The 22,077-nt window shown below is 45.8% G+C and overlaps 1 protein-coding gene across 4 annotated transcripts in view; it reads left to right on the top strand.

Annotated features, from left to right (window-relative positions):
• The window catches only part of LOC102100203 (alpha-2-macroglobulin-like protein 1), a 28,692-nt gene extending 16,078 nt beyond the window's left edge, over positions 1-12,614 (top strand). For 2 of the 4 annotated variants that reach the window (XM_014259747.2, XM_014259748.2), the window contains exons 23-38: positions 45-166; positions 341-392; positions 703-786; positions 1,356-1,532; positions 2,714-2,795; positions 2,895-3,051; positions 4,312-4,386; positions 5,131-5,284; positions 6,692-6,873; positions 7,248-7,463; positions 8,683-8,804; positions 9,557-9,647; positions 10,289-10,357; positions 10,612-10,714; positions 11,878-11,919; positions 12,307-12,612. In XM_014259747.2, the coding sequence (XP_014115222.2) occupies positions 45-166; positions 341-392; positions 703-786; positions 1,356-1,532; positions 2,714-2,795; positions 2,895-3,051; positions 4,312-4,386; positions 5,131-5,284; positions 6,692-6,873; positions 7,248-7,463; positions 8,683-8,804; positions 9,557-9,647; positions 10,289-10,357; positions 10,612-10,714; positions 11,878-11,919; positions 12,307-12,332 (1,754 nt within the window). In that variant the 3' untranslated portion in view covers positions 12,333-12,612. Of the gene's footprint in view, positions 1-44; positions 167-340; positions 393-702; positions 787-1,355; positions 1,533-2,713; positions 2,796-2,894; positions 3,052-4,311; positions 4,387-5,130; positions 5,285-6,691; positions 6,874-7,247; positions 7,464-8,682; positions 8,805-9,556; positions 9,648-10,288; positions 10,358-10,611; positions 10,715-11,877; positions 11,966-12,306 lie in introns of all 4 variants that reach the window. The other 2 variants (XM_014259749.2, XM_014259750.2) reach the window with 2 other exon arrangements.
• Positions 12,615-22,077: the final 9,463 nt, after the last annotated feature.

Here is a 22,077-nt window from a genome sequence, read left to right as displayed (position 1 = left end):
GTCTGCTGCAAGTGCTCAGCAACGTGTTCCTGTGCTCCCTGCAGGCAGAGTGAATGTCACCGTGAGCAGCATGGCAGAGGAGTCACATGGCCTGTGTGGTAACAGGACTGCTGTGACACCTTCACAAGGAGGGAGAGACACAGTGATAAAATCTCTGCTTGTGAAGGTTGGTCACATCTCAGGGTGGAGAACCCCTGGGGGCAGGGGTTTGTCCCCTGGGGCAGTCAGCAAGATGCTAAGAGGAAGTTCAGCTCTTTCTTGGACATCAGGCAAACTTGCTAAGGCAGGGTGACTTCCTTTCCTGTCTTCCCTATCTGAACTATTCTTCCTCCATCTGCAGCCAGGCGGTGTCCTGCAAGAGAAGACCCAAAATGCCTTTCTCTGTCCTGCAGGTAGGGGACAAAAATTCCTCACTGCCATGATCATGAGACCAGGATGGAAGGGACAGGGTTAATGCGAATACTCAGAGGTGGGGGGGATTAATCAGAGAACAAGCAAAATTCCTGCCTGGAAGAACAACCACTATAATTTGTCCCTGACAGTCTTTTACCTGGCAAAAGTTCCTGTATTGAGGCACTTGTTTGCATGTCTTGGTTCCTGTGACTCGATGTCACATTATGCTTTACCTGGGTCTCCCTGGATGTTACCCTTATATGAATGGCTTCTTCCATGGGATAAATGTTTGGGTTCTGCCTTCCTCAGATAACACCATCTCTGAAGAGTTCTCCCTGACTCTGCCTGCAGAAGTGCTGGAGGGATCTGCCCGAGTCACGTTCTCTGTGATTGGTGAGAAAGGCTTTCCCTGCTCTTGAGTCCATAGTGATAAATCTTGCACAGAGCCTTGGCCTTACTGATGCATTGACCCAGCTCCTCATGAGATCATCTGTAAGAGGTGTGATGTAGGCCTCAGAAATGTGGATCAAGTAATATTTTCCAATATTTATTCCTCTTATAAGGAATGATCCTAGGTGATCCCCAAGTGTCTGGAGGAAAAGGCACAAATCAGGATATCTTCTCTGACTTCTGTCACCGTTATCCACCTAAGTGAAACAAAACCATCCCTGCGTATTTCCACCAATTTTGTAATTCCTTTCCCACCTTGGTACCCACTCAGGAATGACAGCTCTCTTTACCTTTCTTCTGACCCCCTCAGACTTCCCTTCCTCCTTCCAGAACTATGATGTCTTCTCTTTCTGTACTGGCCTAACGTAGGAGGGGTCACCAGAAATCTCATTCATGTCTCTTCATCCAGAGCTCTTTCCTAGGATCCCAGCAGGGTCTAGTGAAGGCAGCAGTCCTTTTGTTTCACAGTGCTCAGTGTCTGTGCTTTTCCCTTCTCTCCTCTCAAATGTAAGGTGACATCATGGGTCCAGCACTTCAAAATTTAGACAGGCTGCTAAGCATGCCCTTTGGCTGTGGTGAACAGAACATGGTCCTGTTTGCACCAAACATCTTCATACTCCAGTACCTGAACAAGACCAAACAACTGAACCCAGAAATTAAGGATAAAGCACTGACATTTCTGACAACAGGTAAGCATTGTCCTTCTTTCTGCTGCAAAATGAAGCTGCAATAAATCAAGAGTGTGGGGAAAGGGTCTGGTGGGGAGCTGAAGGGCAGGAGCAGGAGTGACTGCCAGAGCTGTGACAAAGGAAGGTATCACAGAGAAAAGGGAAATGTCTCATGAAAAGAAAAGTTTCTGAAGAAAACATGACTTGTCTCTGTCGGTAACTGAGGTACTAAGTCTGCTTTTTTGAGAAAGTTGTAGGTAATTAGTGATTTCCATCATTATGTGATGCCTATTTGTTCCCTTATCAGTCCAAGGCTCACAGAAGCATCTTGTGGAAAGAGGGCATCAGCTGCTATTACATGGAATAAAGAGTGACCTTTGAAAATAGATATGATTTCAGTAGCTTAGAGTTTCTCCATGTTTTAGAAAACATATTTGGGGGCATGTCAATTCTCTCCAGTATAATCTGAATTTAATATAGTGCCAGTGTCTGTCTCATGTTGTATTTCAGCTTGCCAGTCTCTTTGTCTGGACAGGATTTGACTCCTTTTCTTTTCTCCTTTTTCTCTGTACTGCAAGCATGTACTGAGAACAGGTACATGTGTCTGGAGAGGGGTGGCTACCCAAGAGAATGGTGGTGGCAGGAAGGAAAGTCAAAGGGTAGACAGTACGGCTGTGAGGAGGGTGGAGGGAGAGCAAACAGATGCAGACAGCAATCTGCCCTCAGAGCTCAAAGGCATGGCCCTGTTGCTTCCTGTACATCCCACAAAAAATGCTTTGTTGAGTCCCAACAGGGCTAGGAGAAGTGCTGAAAAGTAATTAGGGTTTTATTTGTGTCGCCTCTAGGAAAAGCCTTCCTCCTCACTCCTACCACTCTTTTTATTCACAGCAAAGCTCCTGAGGGCTCCCTGGGACATGGGGAGCCATGAGGTGGCTGAGCATGTCACCCTTCTGCAAAAGGGCAGGAACCCACACCGCTTGCTCCAAACAGCTCCAGTAATGCAGAGCAGCCGCATGGCCACTTCAGCAGTGCTGTGCAACTGCTTCTTGTCACACTGATGCTGTGGGATGCAGGGGGAGCTGGCCTGGTGTGCTTGTCTCAGCGGCTCTGACTGTAGGACCTGGTGAAGCCATCTTCCCATGGCAGGGATACAGTCTGAGGTGCTACAGGTCCTCACAACCAGTCACGTCCTGTTATCACAGGTTACCAGCGTCAGCTGCTCTACAAACATGACGATGGCTCCTACAGTGCCTTTGGGAAAGGGGATGAGCAGGGCAACACGTGGTGAGTGACCAAAATTTCTGTTGCCATCCTAAACCTATCATCCTTGCTGGTTCATCTCCTGGCTGTGACGTGGGATTCCTCCATGTGCTCTGCTCACAGGCTGACAGCTTTTGTAGCCAGGTCCTTTGGACAGGCCAGCTCTCACATTTACATCGACAAGGAGCACGTGCACAGCGCTCTGCGCTGGCTGCAGAAGCAGCAGCTGCCCAGTGGCTGCTTCCAGAGTGTGGGGAAGCTCTTCAACAATGACCTGAAGGTATGGCTGCCAGACATGGGAGTGGGAGCAGGAGGAGCTCCATGTGAGGCACAAGGTTGCTTCCTCAGGCTTTTCCACTGCGAACAGTAGCACAAAGCAATGTCCCCATGGCCTAGCACAGCTAAGGCACCTTCTCAGAGCAGAATGAAAAACATGGCTTAAGCCAGCAGTCATTTCCTCTGTGTGAAGCTTTAGACTTTGCTAGGCTTTCTTAATTTTCACTCTAGCCAAAAGACAACACAGCTAATTGTACCAAGGCACTAAAAAGACACAGGGAAATGAAAAATATTTTAATGTTAGTGCTTGTCCAGAATACCCAGGCTGGGTTCTCACTCTTCTCATACCTTACAGTGCACAGTACTCTGTGCTCTAATACAGGATTGTCTGAAGACACAGTGGTCCCTCCACTGCCTCAAAAACATGACTTCTTCTAGAGCTTTGCACCCCCAAATGATCCCTGCAGTGTAGCTGGAAATGCACCAAACTCTTGGTGAACATGCCCTAGAGCTTAGGTACTGAACAGCGCATGTGCAGCATGGTAGGCTTGGGCTCATTGCCTTTGTAAAAGTACAAATAATCCACACTGGTCAGATTGCAAAATTGCCCACATTAAATACATGGCAAATTTATGAAAGAAAACAGGCTGTTACATTACTAAAGCAAAGGGTTATACATTTTTTTCCTAAAATTTGGATGCAGTACAAAATAAAACAGAGTACACATGCAGACAGTTCATACTTGTCTGACTGTCATTAATTTCCCACCTTGAGCTTTCTATTTGAGCAGAACTTTTTGGAATAGGTTTTGCACTTTCACCTGCCTCACACTTACAAAGTTTCTGCTAGTCAGTGTGAATGATGCTTAGCCTAATTTCCCCCTCTCATTTTAGATCTATGCTTGTCTCATATCTGAGGATGTAAGCAGAACCTCCCCAAGAATGAATGTTCTCTGAGATGAAAAGTCAGATGACTTATATGTGAAGTTGCATAAGTTCTTGTATGCAAATCCTGCATCATAGAAACTTAATTCAAGTGTACAGTGGTAACATATTTAATAAAATAAATTTCTTACAGTTTGCTTCATGCCCTTCAATGAGAAGGGGTGTCTAGGCTGTGTGAACAACATGGCTGAGACTGCTCTCAACAGCAAACTTTCAGGATATTCAGCAAGTGAGCCTGGAGGGCTTTCCTGTCCAAGAATGCCTAGAAGCACATTGCTGCTGGGTTTCTCCTTTCCTGATGGCTGCCTGTGTGCTTGCAGGGTGGTGTGGATGATACGATCTCATTAACAGCCTATATTGCTGCTGCACTGGTGGAACTCGATCTGGAGAGGAATGTAAGTCACACCTGAACTCATGCAGGGCTTGGGAACATGCTCCACCATTCATTTCTCCCCTGGCTGGGGGCTTCAGGGAGTACCCAGCTTGAGCTGGTGAAAGGTTCTGTCATTCCCACATTGCTACACAGTAAGCTAAGCAGGAAAATTTTAACTTGGTGGGGAGGTCTTAATATAAATGGCCTGATTTGCAGCAAAGCAGAGCACTTGCTTTTCCCAGCTCATCTCAAGGGAAACAATTGTGTCTGAAAATAACAAAGGGCTTGCAGGGAGAGGCAATGGATTTCATCAAACTGATCAACAGAGCTAAAGGAAAAATAAAAGACTGCTTTTCAGGTACGCACTGTCCCCCCTCCCCCCAAATAAAAGCAGTGATCTTCAAGACTGTTCTAGAAAAAAAAGAACTGATATTCCAGGCTTAATGGTACAGTTCTAAAAACATCATACTCTTCAGGATCAGACACTCACAGCATGTGTATCTGACATTCTGAACCAGTATGTTAGCAGATACTTCCTACTGCGGGATTCTCCATTGTATTAGCAATCCCCAATCCCAATGATAAATCCAGCAGACCTTTGCTTCCAACCCACAGTCAGTGATGCTTTGACCACTCCACCTCACACTTCACAGTCCTGGGGGAGATGCTGGCACTAAACTACATCAAGGCTGTGTCTGGGACAGATGTTCACAATAACATGTTGTTTGGTCAGAGGAAATTCACTTGGTTTGGATTCCTTTTTCAGGACACCATGTTGGATAATGCCTTACACTGCCTCAAGAAGGTAACACTTGATGAGACAAGCCTTTATGTCAAGGCTTTGATGGCTTATGTCTTCACACTGAGTAAGGACATGGAGATGAGAAAGCAGCTCCTGGATATAATAGAGAAGGAAACTGGTAGGTTGTTGCTTTGGGGTCCTAGAGATCACGACTGTGTTCAAGGTCTGATACCTGTAGCATTTAATTGCAGCATTCTGGGAAATTTAGCTATTCTCAAGTACGCTTTTGTGTCAGAAAATCATAATTTATTCAAGCTATGAGAATCTCTAGTTTTCTCAGACCCAGGAAACAATTCCTAATCAAAAGCAGCAGATCCGAAGAGGAGATCCATGCTTAAATTGTGCAGTTAAAATGCTTATTTTTGTCATGGTGCTCCTGTCATTCTTCAGCAATTCATATATAGTACAAGAGATCTTGCAGAGCAAACTTGTTTCACCATGTCTGTTCAGCTGCTGGTCAGGACATCTACCTGAAAAATTCAAACATTTTGACTGCTTCCTCATTGCTGCTCTACTCAGCTCAGGGCCCTTGGGTGGGTGGACCTTTACTGCTGTGCTGCTGAGCTTGGTTCTTTCTTTTGTCTCATTAGCTTAGGGAAAAAAATAGACTTCAGAGTGAGAATGCTGGGGTGGGTGTTCAAAGCACACCTATGCCTATGGCTATGGCTAAACAGTTGTAATATTATCTAAGTTGGTTTAAGTAAGTTCTTCCCCACATTTGTTTGTCTGGCAATGTGGTGAACCACACTGAGGGCTGAAAAATAACATATTAAAAAAACAAAGGGAGAGAGGATTTTTCAGCCTGATCAGCTACTGGGTGTTGCTCACTGCACAGCCACTCAAACTGGAACAGGAAAGAGTAGAATTGCACATATTCAGTGCAGTACTTGTTCAGAATGGCCTCTGTGATAATACACACGGAACAAGGAACCTTCCACTGTGATAAACATAATGAAAGTTCTCTGAAGTTTTCTAAATTCTGAAGTCTTGAGGCTGGTAGGATGCAAACAAGTGATTTGGTGGTTCTTCTTTCAAAAGTGAAGATTTGTTCTGAAAACTGAGTTTGAATTCAAAAGCATTTCAGGTTTTCACACTTGTACCATTGCAGAAGATTCTAACACAATTAAGCCTGGAACAATTAGCTAAATCCTTAGCTGAATTTTTAGTGGTTTCCTACTACCACTGGGGCAAAATATTCAGTACCTGTGAGCTCGGACCTGAGGTGAGAGCCCAGCTTTTGCTTAAATTGCCCTTCACCATGCACTGCATGATGAGGATGCCAGCAAAGTTGGGTAGTCTTTCTCCTCCAGTAGCCTGATAGCAATTCTCCCTCAAAGACTGAGCAATTGTTTTACAATAGGTGCAAGTGACTGGAAATGAGTCCTGGAGCTTTTCAGCACAGGGGGTCCTGTTACTCTATGCTAGGCAAATGCAGAAACAGCAAAAATGCTGAATCTTGGAGACATAACTTTGAATATACAGGGATCTACAGTTCTTCTTATCCCTATATTTCTTCCCCAATCAGCACAGCTACTGACACCACAATCTGATGATGAAAAGTCCTCTTCCACGATTGAGACAGTAGCCTACATCGTCCTGGCTCATGTCTCCAAACCAGACTTGTCACACAGTGAAACCTCTGTGAGCAAGCTTGTGCACTGGCTCAGTGGACAAAGAAATGCCTTTGGAGGATTTGCTTCCACACAGGTAACAAACCTGGAAATTCATGGGGTAAAGAGAAGGATGGTGTGCCTGAATCTCTCATGTGCATGCCACTCTAGACCCATCCTTTTCAAACAAAGGTATATAAGCCCTGTTTGGGAAGGGGAGTGCCATCAGAAAACTCTGTGTAGTGTAATTTGGATTACCCAGGGTCACAGGCTGCCTTTTCCAGGTAACAGAAATCATTCTGCTGCCTGTAGCATAGACCCTACCTATGCACTTAATGTTACAGAGCCTGCCTGTGTCAGAGGGTGAATCAGGGCCATGAGGACTGTGGTTTTCCCCGCAGTCTCTGAACTGGTGTGCTGGCTCTTGTCCTGCATGGCCCCACAGCAAAGTGACTCTGACTCTCCCTCCAGGACACGGTTGTCAGCCTGCAGGCCCTCGCTCAGTATGCAACCCTGATTCCTCAGGAGATCAGAGATGTCAAGGTGGCAGTGAAAGGGAAGGGGGCTTCTCCACTGGAGTTCCATGTGCACAGGAACAACAAGCTGGTCCTGCATCAGGCATCTCTCCTTGCAGACACAGGGACCTACACAGTGCAAGCAACAGGCAGTGGCTGTGTTTACGTCCAGGTACGTATGTGTAAGGAACAGAGCTCTCAGGTTTTGCCTCTGACTGCTGAAGTGAGGTTTGGCTTTAAGCAGGTACTATAGCTTCAAGTTCTGACTAGGATTCTGCCTTCTAGGCAGAATCATGTCAAGCTTGAAGGTACTCAGGTATACTTTGTTGACAGGGTTTCACGTAATCATCTCTGGTATTTTCTCAGAAATGTCTCAGCTTTGCTGTCCTAGCCTACAGAGGCATGCCATTTTTAAGAGACCAGTAGATCTGAAGTCAGAAGTAATGAGACAAAGAGTACATGCTTCTATTTTGAATGTGTGTTGTTGTCACTGCTTCAGGAGCTGCACACTGTAAGTCTTCTGATACAACATTCTTAGGTTGTTATCACATGCAGAGATGTGAAGTGATGTGGTCTTATTATTCCGGTACAGCAACACAACTGATCTATCAGGAAGATACATCTTATTCTTCTGGCAGTTTTGATAGTTCACTCGTGAGCCATTCATGCAGCAAAGAACTCAAGTTACTCCCTGTGAAAACCTTTTTTGCTGGGTCACTTCTGTTCAGATGATGCCCACAGAAAATCTTATGACACAGAGATTTTGCAAGCAGTGTCTAGTTGAGAGAACACAACAATTATTAATTATTAATGCATGTAGGAGGTAACTAGAACCTCACTGTTGGGCTACACTTTCATACAGTCAATGAGCACAAGACATCTGATGAGCACATGCTGGGGAGTCAGTCAGTCACCAGGCAGGCGGAGGAAGATTGGTCTGTGCTGCTCTTTGGATGAATGTGATCATCCTGCCTGCTGTCTTCCAATCTTTTATTCTTCTTTCTTAAGAGAATTGTAAATGTCTTACCAGTATTTTCCCCTTGAGACCTAGAACTACTGACTATTAGCATGTCAAAAGTTAGCAGTTAAACTTCTTTCTCCTTATGGGGCAATGTTTTAGCTAATGTGCTACCTTGAACCTTAACAGTGTTTTTTTTTAATGAGACTGAATAAGGCCTTGAATCACAGACAGCTGAGTCTCCAGGTTTGGGGTTGCATTTGGCAGGTGTATCTGATGCAGTGTGCTAAACAGCACATCTCTGAACAGAAAGTGCATCTGGCTCCACCAGTGTTAGCCACTGGCTACTAACCCATTAAAGCTGGAGGCACAGGTAGTCCTTTTCTCAGGGAAACTCTGGGGCACTTCACAGAGATGTTTTCTCCCCCACCAGACTACTTTGTACTATAACATCCCACCACCAAAAACAGAAGAGGTCTTTGTCCTGGATGTGGAAACAGTACCAAGAGAATGTGATGGTGTCAGGAAAGAGTTTGACATCCATATGTCTGTCAGGTATGAGACCCCTTGAGGCTCTTTCTTCAGCGGAAAAAAGCATGAACCCGGTTGTACGACCAGAACCCCATGAAAGCCTCCTGTCTGTAGAATCAGGGACACAAGGATGATCCTCTTCTTCTCCATACATCCCAAGGAGATAGTAAACTGAGAATTAAGGCCTGGAGAAGCATGGTAGTGCACTGGTAGTGTCTTGCAGAACCACAGCAACTGTCTCAGGCAGCACAGAGTAGCTCAGCAGTCCCCAGAGCACCAGCGGCTGAACCCCCATTTTGGGAGATGCTTGGCATCCTGGGCTGAACCAGCCCTGAGGTGCATCCCTCTGTACTGAGAACCTCTGCTGGAACTAGACTAGTGGAAGCTCCAGTCCCTATCCACATTTCACTTGCCTCCTTCTGTCTAGGATGAGAGTCTTGATCCATATTCTCCATGCCTTACTGTCCTTACTGAAAGAGAACAATACAAACACTGCCACTCAGCCTGTAACAGCAAAGGTAATTTCCACCTGTTGGAGAGGACAACAGGATGCCATATTATTTCCACATTAACCATACACATATTTGCTGCACAATCTGTCTCCACATTGAGTAGATGGGGACCATTTTTTGTCCCTTTGTCCCAGCAGTTAGACATACTGCTGAGCTTTCATATCATTGTAGGGCAGAGCAAAGTCTGGAAGTGCCCATTAGCATCTCCTAGAAATGCTGTGCTGCCTTCCACATCTAATGTGCTTCTCTCCTGACCCCCTTCAGATATGTAGGGGACCGTGGGACAAGTAACATGGCCCTGGTGGAGGTGGAGATGCTGTCAGGGTTCATTCCTCTTCAGAGCTCTGTGAAAGAGGTAGGACTTTTCCTTCAGCTTCCCTTGAGGATATCAAAATCTATTTTCCAGAAGTATCTCAGTCAGAAATGTCCAAACATTTAAGAAGTGTCGGAGAATGGTAATTACAAGTGCAGATATAACAGGCTATTTCACAAGGCAACTTTCCACTTGCACCAGTGCTTGTGCAGTTTTTCATGTTCATAGTGAGGATTGCCTACACAGGAAGAGGTTAGAGAGAAGATGAAAAAGCACCTAGTTAGAATCACCTGGGCATTGGGCCCCTTTGCAGTTACCAGTGCCATTTTTAGGGATATTCCATAAAATGGTGTTGAATCCCATAGAGTGGTTCAATTACATGCTCCAGTGTTCAAAAGAAGGAAGATCCAACACAGCCTTGTACCAACCAGTTTTCCCTTTGCTATAAGTGATGAAAGTAGGAACACGGCCCAAAGACACTTGTGGCAAAACTGAAAAATATTTTCTAAGGCTTGATGTGCTCCCAACAATCTCAGTGCCGAGGAAGGCAGACCTGACTAGTCCTCAGGCTAGGCTAAGTGCTTTTGTCAACAGTGGTTCACTGACAAATACCAAACCTGCTGTGAAACAGGGCAGGCCAATAAACTTATGCTAACCAAGCTCATCTCTTGCTTCCTATACAGCTGGAGAAGGTACCCCTTGTGAAAAAGACAGAGGTAAAACCAGACAAAATCACAATCTACTTGGAGGAGGTAAGAGGAAGGCCACAGGGAACTGCCCATTCAAGTAGTAGTAACTGATGTACTTTTGCATGGGGACTTTTGCAGATTAGAAATACAAATCTCTAGGCTGGTCATGTAGGCTAAACTTTTCACAGAAGAGGAAGAGGGTGGAAGAATCTGGAAAGATAGAAGAAAACCCCTCTGATGTAGAAGGAGTAAAGTCAGTATGTAGGTGATTTTGAGATGATCAGTGCATTTTTGCTCACTTCCATCCTTCTCTCCAGCTGGGTGAGAGTTCTCTGAAGCTTAACATCTCAGTGGAACAAGATGTTGAAGTGCAAAATCTGAAAGCTGCAACAGTGCACATCTATGACTACTATAAGCCAGGTGAGATTTCACTGACAGTGGTGTAAAGTAACTACTGTGCCCCCCACTCAGACATAATTCTGTGACCCTAATTCCCTTTAACTCCCTTATTCCAGTGCATGTCCTCCTGCAACTCCAAACTTGGGTTTCCTCTGTACAAAACTTCAATATTCAAGTAGGCACTTGCTTAGAAAAGTCCTTGAAACAAGGCTGCCTGGCACTATGATTATGTTGTGGGGTGTTATGTGTTCCACTACTATGTTTGTTTTCTTCCTCTAGCTTCAAGCTAGAAGACTTCTCTGACAATTTGCCATGACTTCTCCAGCTTTTTAGCTCTCTTGAGAATACTTAGGCATTTATTTAAAATAGTGTTACATACTGCTACCTTGATCCACTAGAAGGCAGAATTTAGTTGTATGCGTTTCATGTATGCTGTAAAAATCCCACCATCCATTGTGTTCTGCCGTGTCTCAGAGGATAATAGGAAAATAATTTGTTACCCTTTAAAGCTCTAAATGAATTATTAGCACAGAGAGGAGAGATCTTGATGATATTTTGAGTCTCTCCAATTATTCTGTACTCAGTATGAGACAAAACAGCAGCTAGAACATTAAGATTTTTTTATTTTATTTGTTTTTTAATTTGAGACCAAAATGGAAAAACTGCTGCTGGAGATTTAGGAAGCAGCACAACATGTCATATACTAAATTCCATTCTTGCCCCTTCCCCACCATGGCAAGAAAAGGACACTTTTTAATCCAGCTATTACAGAGCTAAATATTGTCACCTAGTATGTTCTTTCTCTGCTATTTCATCCTGTACAAGAATTTTTGTGCTTAGTACATACAATTTAAAGAGTGTTATCTGACATGAAAATACTAATTATCACTAAATAAGCAAGGCTATCAGGACACACTGGGGAAAGGTTTTTTATTTACAAAATATGTCCTTGCATTAGAAGGTGTCACAGCACACAAAGTGATCTTTTGTAGCTGTATGGGGATACATGTTGTGGGGACAGATTCCTGGCCTGACCCACTAGAGATGTTTCTTTGTTCCTGCATTCACAGTCTGAGGAGTGAAAAATTAAGGTAGTGAGATGGTTGTGCTGCTGAGAAAGAAATTTGGCACTACCCTACCATGCAGTCCTGCAGCTCACCACCCTTTCCCTCTTGTTTCTACAGATGACTGCACGGCAAGAGAATATGCTTTCCCTTGCAGTTCAGGTTAGTGCTAACAGACTTCCAGCTGGAACAGAGCAGAGGAATGGTGGTAAGCAGGCAAAGCATCCCACCTCTCTCTGCATTTCATGCTGTCATGTGAACTAGAGCCTTCCTGAAGGTTGAATTGGGATCTACTTCTTGTGGGCACAGTTTCTAGCCTGGGTATTAATCTCAGTGTAGACCAAAGCTTGAGTATACCATGGAAGGTTAAAATAATCTCTAATTATTTAATTTCCATACAATCCTCACAGCATCCCAAATCAAACTGGAAATGCCTATTTCAGTGATAAAGAGATGTAGCAATTCACCCCGTAAAATCTCTTAGCCCGCAGACATCTTCCTACAAATTCATCAGGCACTTTGCCTTTTCTTTCCTCTTTTTTTCTACAGGTGCCTCAAGGCAGGTTTCCTCCTAGTATGCTCTGACTCTGCAACCTGAATTTTCTACCTTTATAAGGAAAACATTGCTTCAGCTCTCCTCTTCCCTGCTGTGTTGGCAGCACCGTATTTCATTTGCCCTATGTTTCTATGTGAAAACTGGCTTAATACACATTAGTTTGGGAGAAAACAAAATAAAGTATGTGGAACCTGTAAAGAAGGCAGTGACTTGACAGCTGATGAAGATTTCAGTGCATGAAAAAGAGGGAAACACTGTGCATGTTATGGTTACATACTTTGCATTTGGTCATCATAATGGTTTAAATCTCTCTCCTCCCCAAGTCCCATTTCTGAGCTCCTTTTTAATTATTAACTCAATTAACACAATAGTTGATCTGCAACCAAACTCCATGTGAAAAAAACCTCTCATTTTTAACCCTGATCTGGTTTACTACCTGAGCCTGTGAGTAATTTTTCTGTCACAACTGAAGAGTAGGAGCAGGCAAGGGAATGCTGAGGAAGAAATACTTTACCAGTTCATTCAGACAGAAAAGGCCTGTACAGCAAAGTCTTATGAAGGGAGGGCATGAAACCAAAATAACACTCACTCCAAATTTACTACATGTTTAGACTCTGACAACACCTAGTCCCATCCTGTCAAGACATTAACCCAAATGACTAATCCTTACCTGTGGCACTACCTCAAAAAGACAACAAACTGAGGAATTTCAGGATGCAGCACATGCAACAAGACAACAAAGTGTATGCAGATGGCTCAGCGGGATACGCAGTGCCATCAGGAAGACAGCACTCATGAAAAGGGGGATACTAGATAAGAAAAAATGGGTACTAGTTTTACAGAGCTGATTGCCAAAAGAGAAATTACGAGCACAGTCATGCCAAAAATTTGAAGTAACAAGGCCAGGGGCAATGGAAAAGAAGTGAACAAGATAAGCTGGGGATTTGGGAAGCAATGACAAAAAAGGGGAAAAAGGAACATGAATGAAGGAGGTGATGTGACAAGGATTGCTTGGGTTATCCCTGTGTAGTAGCCATTTGCCTGATCAACACAGTTTGCAAGAAATGTTTTTTTCGCTGACCATTCAGAACAATTGGTCCATAAAGTAGGCAGAACCAGCCCTTCCACACGGGACAAAAAGAAAATAAAAGCCTCACTGCAGTGCTTAACAAGCTTTTAGGGGAGGTAGAAAACCTGAGGAACCAAGGGATACATTCTGTAGACAGCTGATACAAAAAGTGGACAGGGTTGAGTTCAGGGAAGCAAAAATAGGAAAGGACTGATCAGGCCTGCAATGATTGTTCCCCTAGCATTGTCCCTTCCCGAGACATTGTAGGAATCAACAGAGACTGTTCAATGATGCTCTGCAAAGGGAGCAAAGCGAGACCTGTTGCCTGTCCTGGTTGCCTTCCTGGCAAGTCTCTTCCTCTAGATATTTGGTCTGGACTGGAAGAGCTTTGGGGTCAAAGCCCTCTGATCTGTTGAACTTCAGAGAGGGAGGTTGTAAATAAAACATGAAGCCTGTAACCCAGTGTGCTCATTGTGCCTGTAAGCCAGGCTCTCCCATCTCTAAATGGACATGTGCCAAGGGTCTGCTTTACAGTTCATTGGATCAGATTGCCATGAAATTAGATCTTGACAAAAGCAGACCCACCAAGATTCTTCTGCTTCTGATGATAGGATGTCTTGGTACCTTGTACCTGCCTGGGGTAGATAAGTAAGAAAAATAAGTGTGTGAAATATGAATACAAACAGATATTTCCAGGCTGTGGTTTCAAATCAGATAGATGTTATTCAGCTGCAGATGAGGGGCTGAGGAAGTTGGCAAAGCAGAGAGCTGAAAAAAAGCTGATGTGCAGCAAGCTCTCATAAGATAGGAATGTACAGTAGAAGTCAGTGAGGTGTTAGCCTCTTGAATTAAATATTAGGGAATGAAAGAAGTGGCTAGTTGTGCTGAATGAGCAATTTGATGCTTGCTCAATTCTGTGGCTGTTGAAAAGTGCTCCCTGTCCTTGGTGACATCCATAGGAAATACCTTCCAGAGCGAGAAAGGAACCTTTGTAATGTGTAAGCAAAGGAAGAACTGGTGGCCAGGAGACCTCTTCCACCATCTCACTACAAGCAGCTGTGTGGGCCTTGCTTGCCCAAATGGTCTGGAGGCAACTGGGAAATTTTCTGCAGAGTTTTGCTGCTTTAATCTGTAAAAAAAGAAGGTCCAGAAGAGCATAGTACAGGCAGCATCTAACAGGCAATCTGGCCACCAGCATCTCAGACAGCAAGGGATTTTTCTGCAAAAAGAAGCTCTTAAAAGGAGTGGGAAGTAGGCCTCTTAAAAAGAGGACAACTGTAAGCCCACAGGATGCCCCCAAATGGATTCTGACCTTGTTAGGCCACTATTAAAAAATATTAAAAAAATATAAAAAAACAAGAATATTTAAAATCTGTACATGAAAAAGGTAGTCTGTACAATGAACAGTCCACCACAGAGACAGGGTTTTCCTCCTGAGGTACCTGAAGGTGATGGTCTCACTTCCAGGCTGAAGTGAGTAAATGGGTGTGGGAAAGAAATGCAGTTACACAGACTACATGTCTGTTTATATGCCTGTACTATAAGAATCCTTACGGCACAATATGCAGACTCATGCTCATGCTACGAGCTGTTTATTCACCTGTGTATAAGGTTCGTTTACTATCACTGTCGCTCTGATAAATTGGAAAAATAACCGAGTTCGGAAGGTGCACTTTTCCTACCGGGCCACTGAGTGTCACCATCGCTCCGTGGCTTGCTATGAGAGATGCTGTTTCTCCAGGGAATAAACCTCCTTTTCTTCAACGGCCTGGAATGGGAACAAAAAATAAAAATCACTGGAATGAAAATGGGCTGCTTCTTGCTTCTTCCTGGAGCTGGGAATAACCTCCTTTTCTAAAACGGGTTAGAATGGGGAAAAAAAAATCATTGGAATGAAAATGGGCTGCTTTTTGTTTCTTCCTGGAGCTTGGAAGAGCTGAACCTAAAAAGTGAGCTATCTATGAAATGAATTCTGCCTTATATGTAGGCAAAGCATTTGACAGGTTTCCAGCCAGACCCTCTAAGCCAGTCTTACAATTTACAGCATGATCTTCAGTGACAACAATTATGAGACTGAATAAGTGCTTTCTTGGGAGACACTAAAAAGGCTGGGATCTCATCATTTGGTGAGCAGAATTTGTTGAGAAGAGGAAGTATTGATATTTACAAATATAATGATGGTGATGGATAAAGTGAGTGGAAAATTCAGAAAATGTTTCCACGGCAGATCGGGCGTGTGTGATAAAACTAGTTGGTAACCAATTTAAAACAAATAAAAAGGTACCTTACACCATAAGAACCTACTGCTACAGAAGGTATGGAAGCCAAAAATATCATCAGGTTCAAAAAGCTCATAGACAAACCAATGGAAAGTTTGTCCAAAGCAAACAGGTTGTGGGGTATTCTCCACCATTCCTGCTACTATGCTTGCATGTGGGAGCAGAACAAGGGGAATGGACTCCAGGTATTGGCCAGGTGCTCCAGCTTTCCCTGAAAAGTATTAAGGGCAGCTGAACCTGATGGACTGAAAGGTCCAGTGGCTTCCTTTTTTTCCTGGGTCAGTGGAGGTGAGTGAGAGCTTACTTGTTTCACACCCCAGCTACAGCAGAGTGCAACTCCACAAAATACATGCACACCCAGGTTAATGCTGACAGGAGACAATACTTCGGACATACCCATATCAGCACGGTGTCACTGGCCTGATCCTGTTCCTAAGGATCAGTACTCAGAGAAATGTGCTTTCATATGTCTCAGGCTTTTGGCCCTATAAACCTTTCATCCTACTTGCTGACTGGGCAGACCACATGCACACAAAAAGAGCACAATAACACGGGAAACAATTAAAATAATTTTTTAAAAATGTAATGCAGGCTCCGACGATCAGACACAAAACTTATGCAGACAAATATATTGATTGCATTTGACTGGCTTTGTTTATCCCTACCTTCTCTCCATTTGATCCACCTTGATCCCTCCATTTCCCTGCCTGTGATTTTTACCCCAAGCATACCAGTGCAGTTTTGAAAACCCTAAAATTCTCTTTATTGGTTCCAACATCCCCCCACAGCTGCTAAGTACACCCCCCCTTCAGTCCTAAAGCCTCTTTATTGCAGTATTTTCCCCTAGTCCTATTGCAGTAACTGCCCTTCGTTTGCATACATTCCAGAGTTTCCTCCTTTGAATCCACTTCAGTGGGTTTTGCAACTGGGACAAATAGCTTAGTCGTTCATCCAGTTGTTGGGGCTTTTAGGCGTGGTTGATTCACAGAGATTACTGTTTGCTGGGTTTCCTGCCTTGTCATTGTTTCTTTGTTCACTGTCCGACCTTTTGTTTTGAATAACCTTAAATATCTCCTTGAAAATCAGCCAGACAGCTTTCCATCTGAATTGAAAAAGAACCCTCAGCATTTAGAGCAAGTATGTTTAGTAACAGACCAAATGCCTGCCGGTAAGGTGTGTTTTGCTGCTTTTCTGGCAGCAGCAAACATTCTGTGGTTCTAAGTCAATGGGAATTGACTGCAGTTCATAATGGCAATATTTTTCCTGTGAACTGATAGCCCAGGACTGTCATTACAGTGCCAGATGCAACTTTCTTGCAACATGAAGCTCAAACATGCAATTTGAAGGAGTATTTGTGCTGGTTATAGCCTAAGTAGTGCTTGAGTTTCTGCACCTTGTACATGAAGAAGGAGCGTGACTCATTCCTTTTGTCTGTTGCTGCATCCCACTTGTCCTTGATGCACGTGATGGCATTCTGAAAGGAAACTCACCAGCTCTCATCAAAGATGAGCCACTGGGCTGACACGATGGGCATTTATTTTCTTAGAAACAAATATGGTGATCACAAAATCATAGCATGCTTTGGGTTGGAAGGGACATTAAAGATCATCTGGCTCCAAACCAGTAAGACATGGGCAGGGACACCTTCCACTAGATCAGATTGCTCAAAGCCCCATCCAACCTGGACTTGAACAGTTCCAAGGATGGGGCATCCACAGCTTCTCTGGGCAGCCTGTGCCAGTGCCTCACTTCCCTGACAGGAAATAATTTCTTCCTAATAGCTAATCGAAACCAGCCCTTCTTCAATTTGGAGCCATTGCCCCTTGTCCTGTCACTACATGCATACATACCTCCTCTCCACTTACCTTCTAAAGATGAAATCATTACAGTTAAAAATTCCTAAATTCACCATAATCAGTCACTCACACCCTAAGCCAGACAACTGACAGGCAACAAACTGATGCTCTTTGAGAGTAATCAAGAGAAGCAAGGTCCAAGTGCCCACACAGCCCAGGTTCTCTTCTAAAAGCTGCCAGCAAGCTCTGGCGCTGTTTTTTAAATTCTGTTCAGGCAGGTTTCCACTGGGCACCTCTACGTGTGCTCTACACATGTAGAAGGCAGAAAACGTTCTGCTGTGTCCTGTTTGTTCATCAAAACTTCTTGCATGTACCAAGACAAACAGTTTACAACCTATTCGTCTCCCAGACAGCCAGCAACAGGACGAGAAGACAATCTTTAGCTGTGTCAAGGGAGGTTTAGGCTGGACATTAGAATTTCTTCACAGAAGGGGTGATTAGACATTGGAATGGGCTGCCCAGGGAGGTGGTGGAGTCACTGTTCCTGGAGCTGTTTAAAGAAACACTGGATGTGGCATTCAGTGCAATGGTCTGTTGACATGGTGTTCGGTCACGGGTTGGACTCGATGATCTTAGAGATCTTTTCCAACCGAATTGATTCCGTGATACACAAAACGACTAACGTTTAACGAAGTCCATCAGCCTCCAGAAGGACGGACAGTAAAGCGAGCCCCAGCACAGGGGACACCGCTCAGGCTGGCGAAGACCCTGTCTGCGACTCTCATCAGCACCGGGCCGCCTCGGTGCGAGCCCCGCGGGCACAGCAAGCAGCCGCGGGCGAGGAGCGGGGCCGGGCCGCTCCCGCCGCCGGACCGCGTCCCGCCCGGCTCCCGCTCCCGTCACCCGGGCAACGGGCAAGCGGCGCCCAGGGAAGGCACCACGTGCCCGGAAGCGCCTCGAGGGAGGAAGTGACGGAGCGCCGGGGGAGCGCCAGAGGCCGAGATTTAAAAGGGAAAAAAAAAAAAAAAAAAAAAAAAGAGGAAACCAACAAAAAGAAAACCCGAAACAAAAAAAGGAAAAAAATGTATTAAAAAGCGGGATAAGGGGAGAGGGGCGGGCGGAGCGGGCGCGGGTCCCGCCCCCCCCGGGGCCGCCCCGCCAGACCGCGGCCCCCCCGGAGCCGCCGCCCGGTCCCCCCCCCGCCCCCGCCCCCCCCGCCCCCGGAGCGGCCGCCCCGCCCCGCCCGCCCACCCGGGCCCGGCTGCCCGCGCGGGGGGGGCGTGTGGGGCGCGGCGGCGGCGGCGGCGCGGGGGCTCCGGTGCGGCGGCGGCAGCGCGGGTCCCGCGGGCGGGCGGGGGGCGGCGGAGCGGAGCGGAGCGGGGCAGAGCACGGCAGAGCCGAGCCGGGCGGCGGCGGCTGCAGGTGAGGCGGGGCCCGGGGCGCGGGCGGCCGCGGCGGGGAGAGTTCCCCGGGGCCGGCGCGGGATGGAAGTTGACAGCGGCGGCGGAGCAGCCATTGTCTGCCCGGCCCGGCCCCGGGCAGCTCCCCCGCGCAGCGCCGCTCCCGCCCCCGGGCAGCCGCCGCCCGGCTTCGGGCATCCTGCGGCGCATCCCGCCTCCCGCCGCGGCGGGGCTGCGGGCACGGCACGGGCGGGCAGGGCGCCCGCACGCCGTGTCGGATGAACTTTGCTGCCGGAGTTGCCGGCGGCCTGGGGGGCTGCCGCCGCGCTGTCCCCTGCCATCCTCCCCTCCTTCCATCCTTCCTTCCCTCCCGCCGCCGGCCGGGCGAGGCGCTCGGCGGGGAAAGGCGGGCTGGGCACCGAGGGGTGGGGACCAGGTGGTGCGAGGGTCCTGCAATGCACCCACTGCTGCTTCCAGAGCATCCCAGAGCAGAGTCAGCGTGTCCCGGCAGTCCCACACCTCTGCTTGTGTGTCTGGGAAACTGTTGTAGGAACATATAATAACAGCAGCGAGTATGCTGTAGTCCTGGCTGCTAATTTTTCTCCCGCAAACCTGTGGTGTAAACCCTCAAATCTTATGTGTTTCCTAACTTAGTTTCTCAAGAATGAAGTGATAAAACCACTTAGAAAGCTTGGAAATGTTCTGTAGGCAGCAGTCATCTCCCGAGGGGAATGGATGGGGTGAGCAAGTAAAACTTTTCTACCTCCTACCTTGTGCTCAGTGATTCGAGTATTGTTTGCCTTGACTTTTGTCTGCCCTTGTGCTTGAGAAAGGTCAGGAACTTGTAGATGGGCCACCTGTGGTGTTCTCGGTGTGTGCTGAGATCAGCAAGTGTGGATTAGGCTCTGGAGTGGCCCATGTTCTTGTGCTTGTACTGCTGCCTAAGCCAGTTTTCTCCCTTCTCCTTCCCATCCTTTCTGCTGTGTGGTCATTCCTGCCATGGTGCTAAAAAGCTTTTGTATCCTTCTGTGTCTGACTTTTAGGGGTGCAGATCTAGCTGTTGTTCGAAGGTTAATTTCCAGTAATGGCCACATTTTAACTGTGGGTTGGGGTTTTGTTTGTTTGTTTGTTTGTTTGTTTGTAAAAATCATGGTTTAATAATTTTTAGTGGGTTATCCATCTCACTGAGTAGCTAGCTGAGTCAAGTGATATGGTAAGCCAGTGATCACTAGTTTTTTGTAGGAGGAAGGTGCTTGAGGATGCAATTCTCCTATTTTGTGTAGAAGTGGCTTGTATTTGGATCGGATTACACTAACATGGAGCTGCATCCTTAGATGAACTTGCTTGGGTGAATGCTGTGCCTTTTCATTTTTGTGTTTGGAAGGGGTGTTGCTGCATAACTCTACTTGCTGTGAGTGACTTCAAATTCTTACTTCCCTTCTGCAAAGGGAGCATATGCTTCTCTGTCCACATCTCCAAAAGGCCTCTTGCCTACAGAGGCCAGAATTTTTCTATGCCTCATGCCAGAGGTGTTTCAGTAAGATTCTGTTTGTGTTAGGACCTAATTTTAATAAGATCTAGATCAATATGGAACTCTCAGAAATGCTGGAAATCTTAGGGATCAGTGGTGCTGCTCACTGAGGAGCAGAGCACCAAGGCAGAAGCCTGGTTTCTCCTGGTGAAACTGTTCAGGGTAAGGGTATTTGCTGTAGCTAAGGTGAACATTAGTTGCATCCTTTCCTCTCTCATGGGCACTTGTGGCATCACGAGTAAGGTAATTCAACTCAGTGATCTGGCAGAAAATAGGGTTTTAGGGTACCTTTTCTGCAGTTAGAAAGTTGATCTAATGAGCACCAGAAGTGAGGTGAATGAGGAGGATCTGCATGGGGAAGTTGAGGGTGGGCAAGAGAACATAAATTGTCTCCTAATGGCTACTAGATATGATGCTTCACATGCATTTTATCCCCACTCAAAGTACTTGATTTATCCACCACAGTTTCATTCTTTCAAAAAGTCTGTATTCTGTCCCTTCTCTTTGTTTATTTTCAGGCTTCATTTATTTTTTCCCCTCTGGGGAAGATCTTTAAGGCAGTTGTTTCTCCAAGAGCTTTTATATTCTAGGTAGGTTTATTGACCAGCTGTTTCTAGGAGGAAGTGTGTCTCAGTTGAGGAGAAGGTGGCCACTGCTGAAGCAGTGCAGGAAGCCAGTTTTGGATCAGCAGGGAGATGCCTGGGCAGGGCTTGAGGGCAGAGGTGAAGATGTATTTGGAAGACCAGAGTGGAGCAGCAGCATTCTGCTTGCCAGTTAAAGAATTTTCCAGATTTTGAGGAGCAGGTTTGAAGCAGCAGTTCCCTGATTAAGCCACCCATCCTCTGCAGTGTTAATACTGTTGCCCTACTTTAAAGTCATCTGCTGTCCTTAACACCATTTCAGAATTTAAAAAGTTTTCTGGCTGAGACTATTGTTGCACCTCCTTTTCTGCTGCACTGGTCTGTTTGCTTATACACCAGGAAAATGTTTGGTGAAGGCTGTAAAGCTCAGAATCTCTGGATAAAAAAATTACTAGATAAAGGGGCTGTGCTGGTGCTCTGGCTCCTGGAAGCTCATTTACAGGGGTCTTATTTAGAGGCTTCAGATATTCTACAGAGGAACTGGCTGGTACTTAGACTGTTGGTGATAAGACTTACCAGAAATATATTTTTTTAAAATCTTACATGGAGTTTTAGCCTTCTAAAAAGTCAAGTTGTTTTTTATTTTCCAGTGGAATTCTGTTGAATAATCACTTTTGCTCTCTTTCCTGACTCCAGCCCCTCCTGCTGCTGCTACTCCCTGTGTAGCTCATGTTTCTTGCTGCAGGAAACTCCCTGATCCTCTCAGTGTGCTACTCTTCTGCTAAGAACTCTCTTCAGTCTCACTTCTCTTCCTCTTGGCTGATGAAAGCCTTCTCCAGTCCTTTCTCAGTCCTGCAATTCACTGCAGCTCATCTTTCTGCTGCTGGAAGATCTCCCTGGTTTTGCATGACCTCTTCAGCAGCCTTTGCCTCTCAAGTGTTGCCAGTGAACACTTCATCCATTCTGCTTCTGACTCTGTTCCTTCTGAAAGAAACTTGCCACCATAGATACCAGCTTCTAATCTAATAGTTGAGATCTGTTGGGAGCAACAAGTAGCTGGAAAGTTCATGTGATCAGAAGAAGAGAGAGCAATTTGCTTCAGTTTGTT

Source organism: Pseudopodoces humilis, chromosome 2 (genome assembly GCF_049639895.1).
Source record: "Pseudopodoces humilis isolate 2021_Gansu_Grassland_sample_001 chromosome 2, ASM4963989v1, whole genome shotgun sequence".
Taxonomy (NCBI): domain Eukaryota; kingdom Metazoa; phylum Chordata; class Aves; order Passeriformes; family Paridae; genus Pseudopodoces; species Pseudopodoces humilis.
Note: the sequence above shows the minus strand (reverse complement) of the source record. Positions and strands in the feature narration are given on the sequence as shown.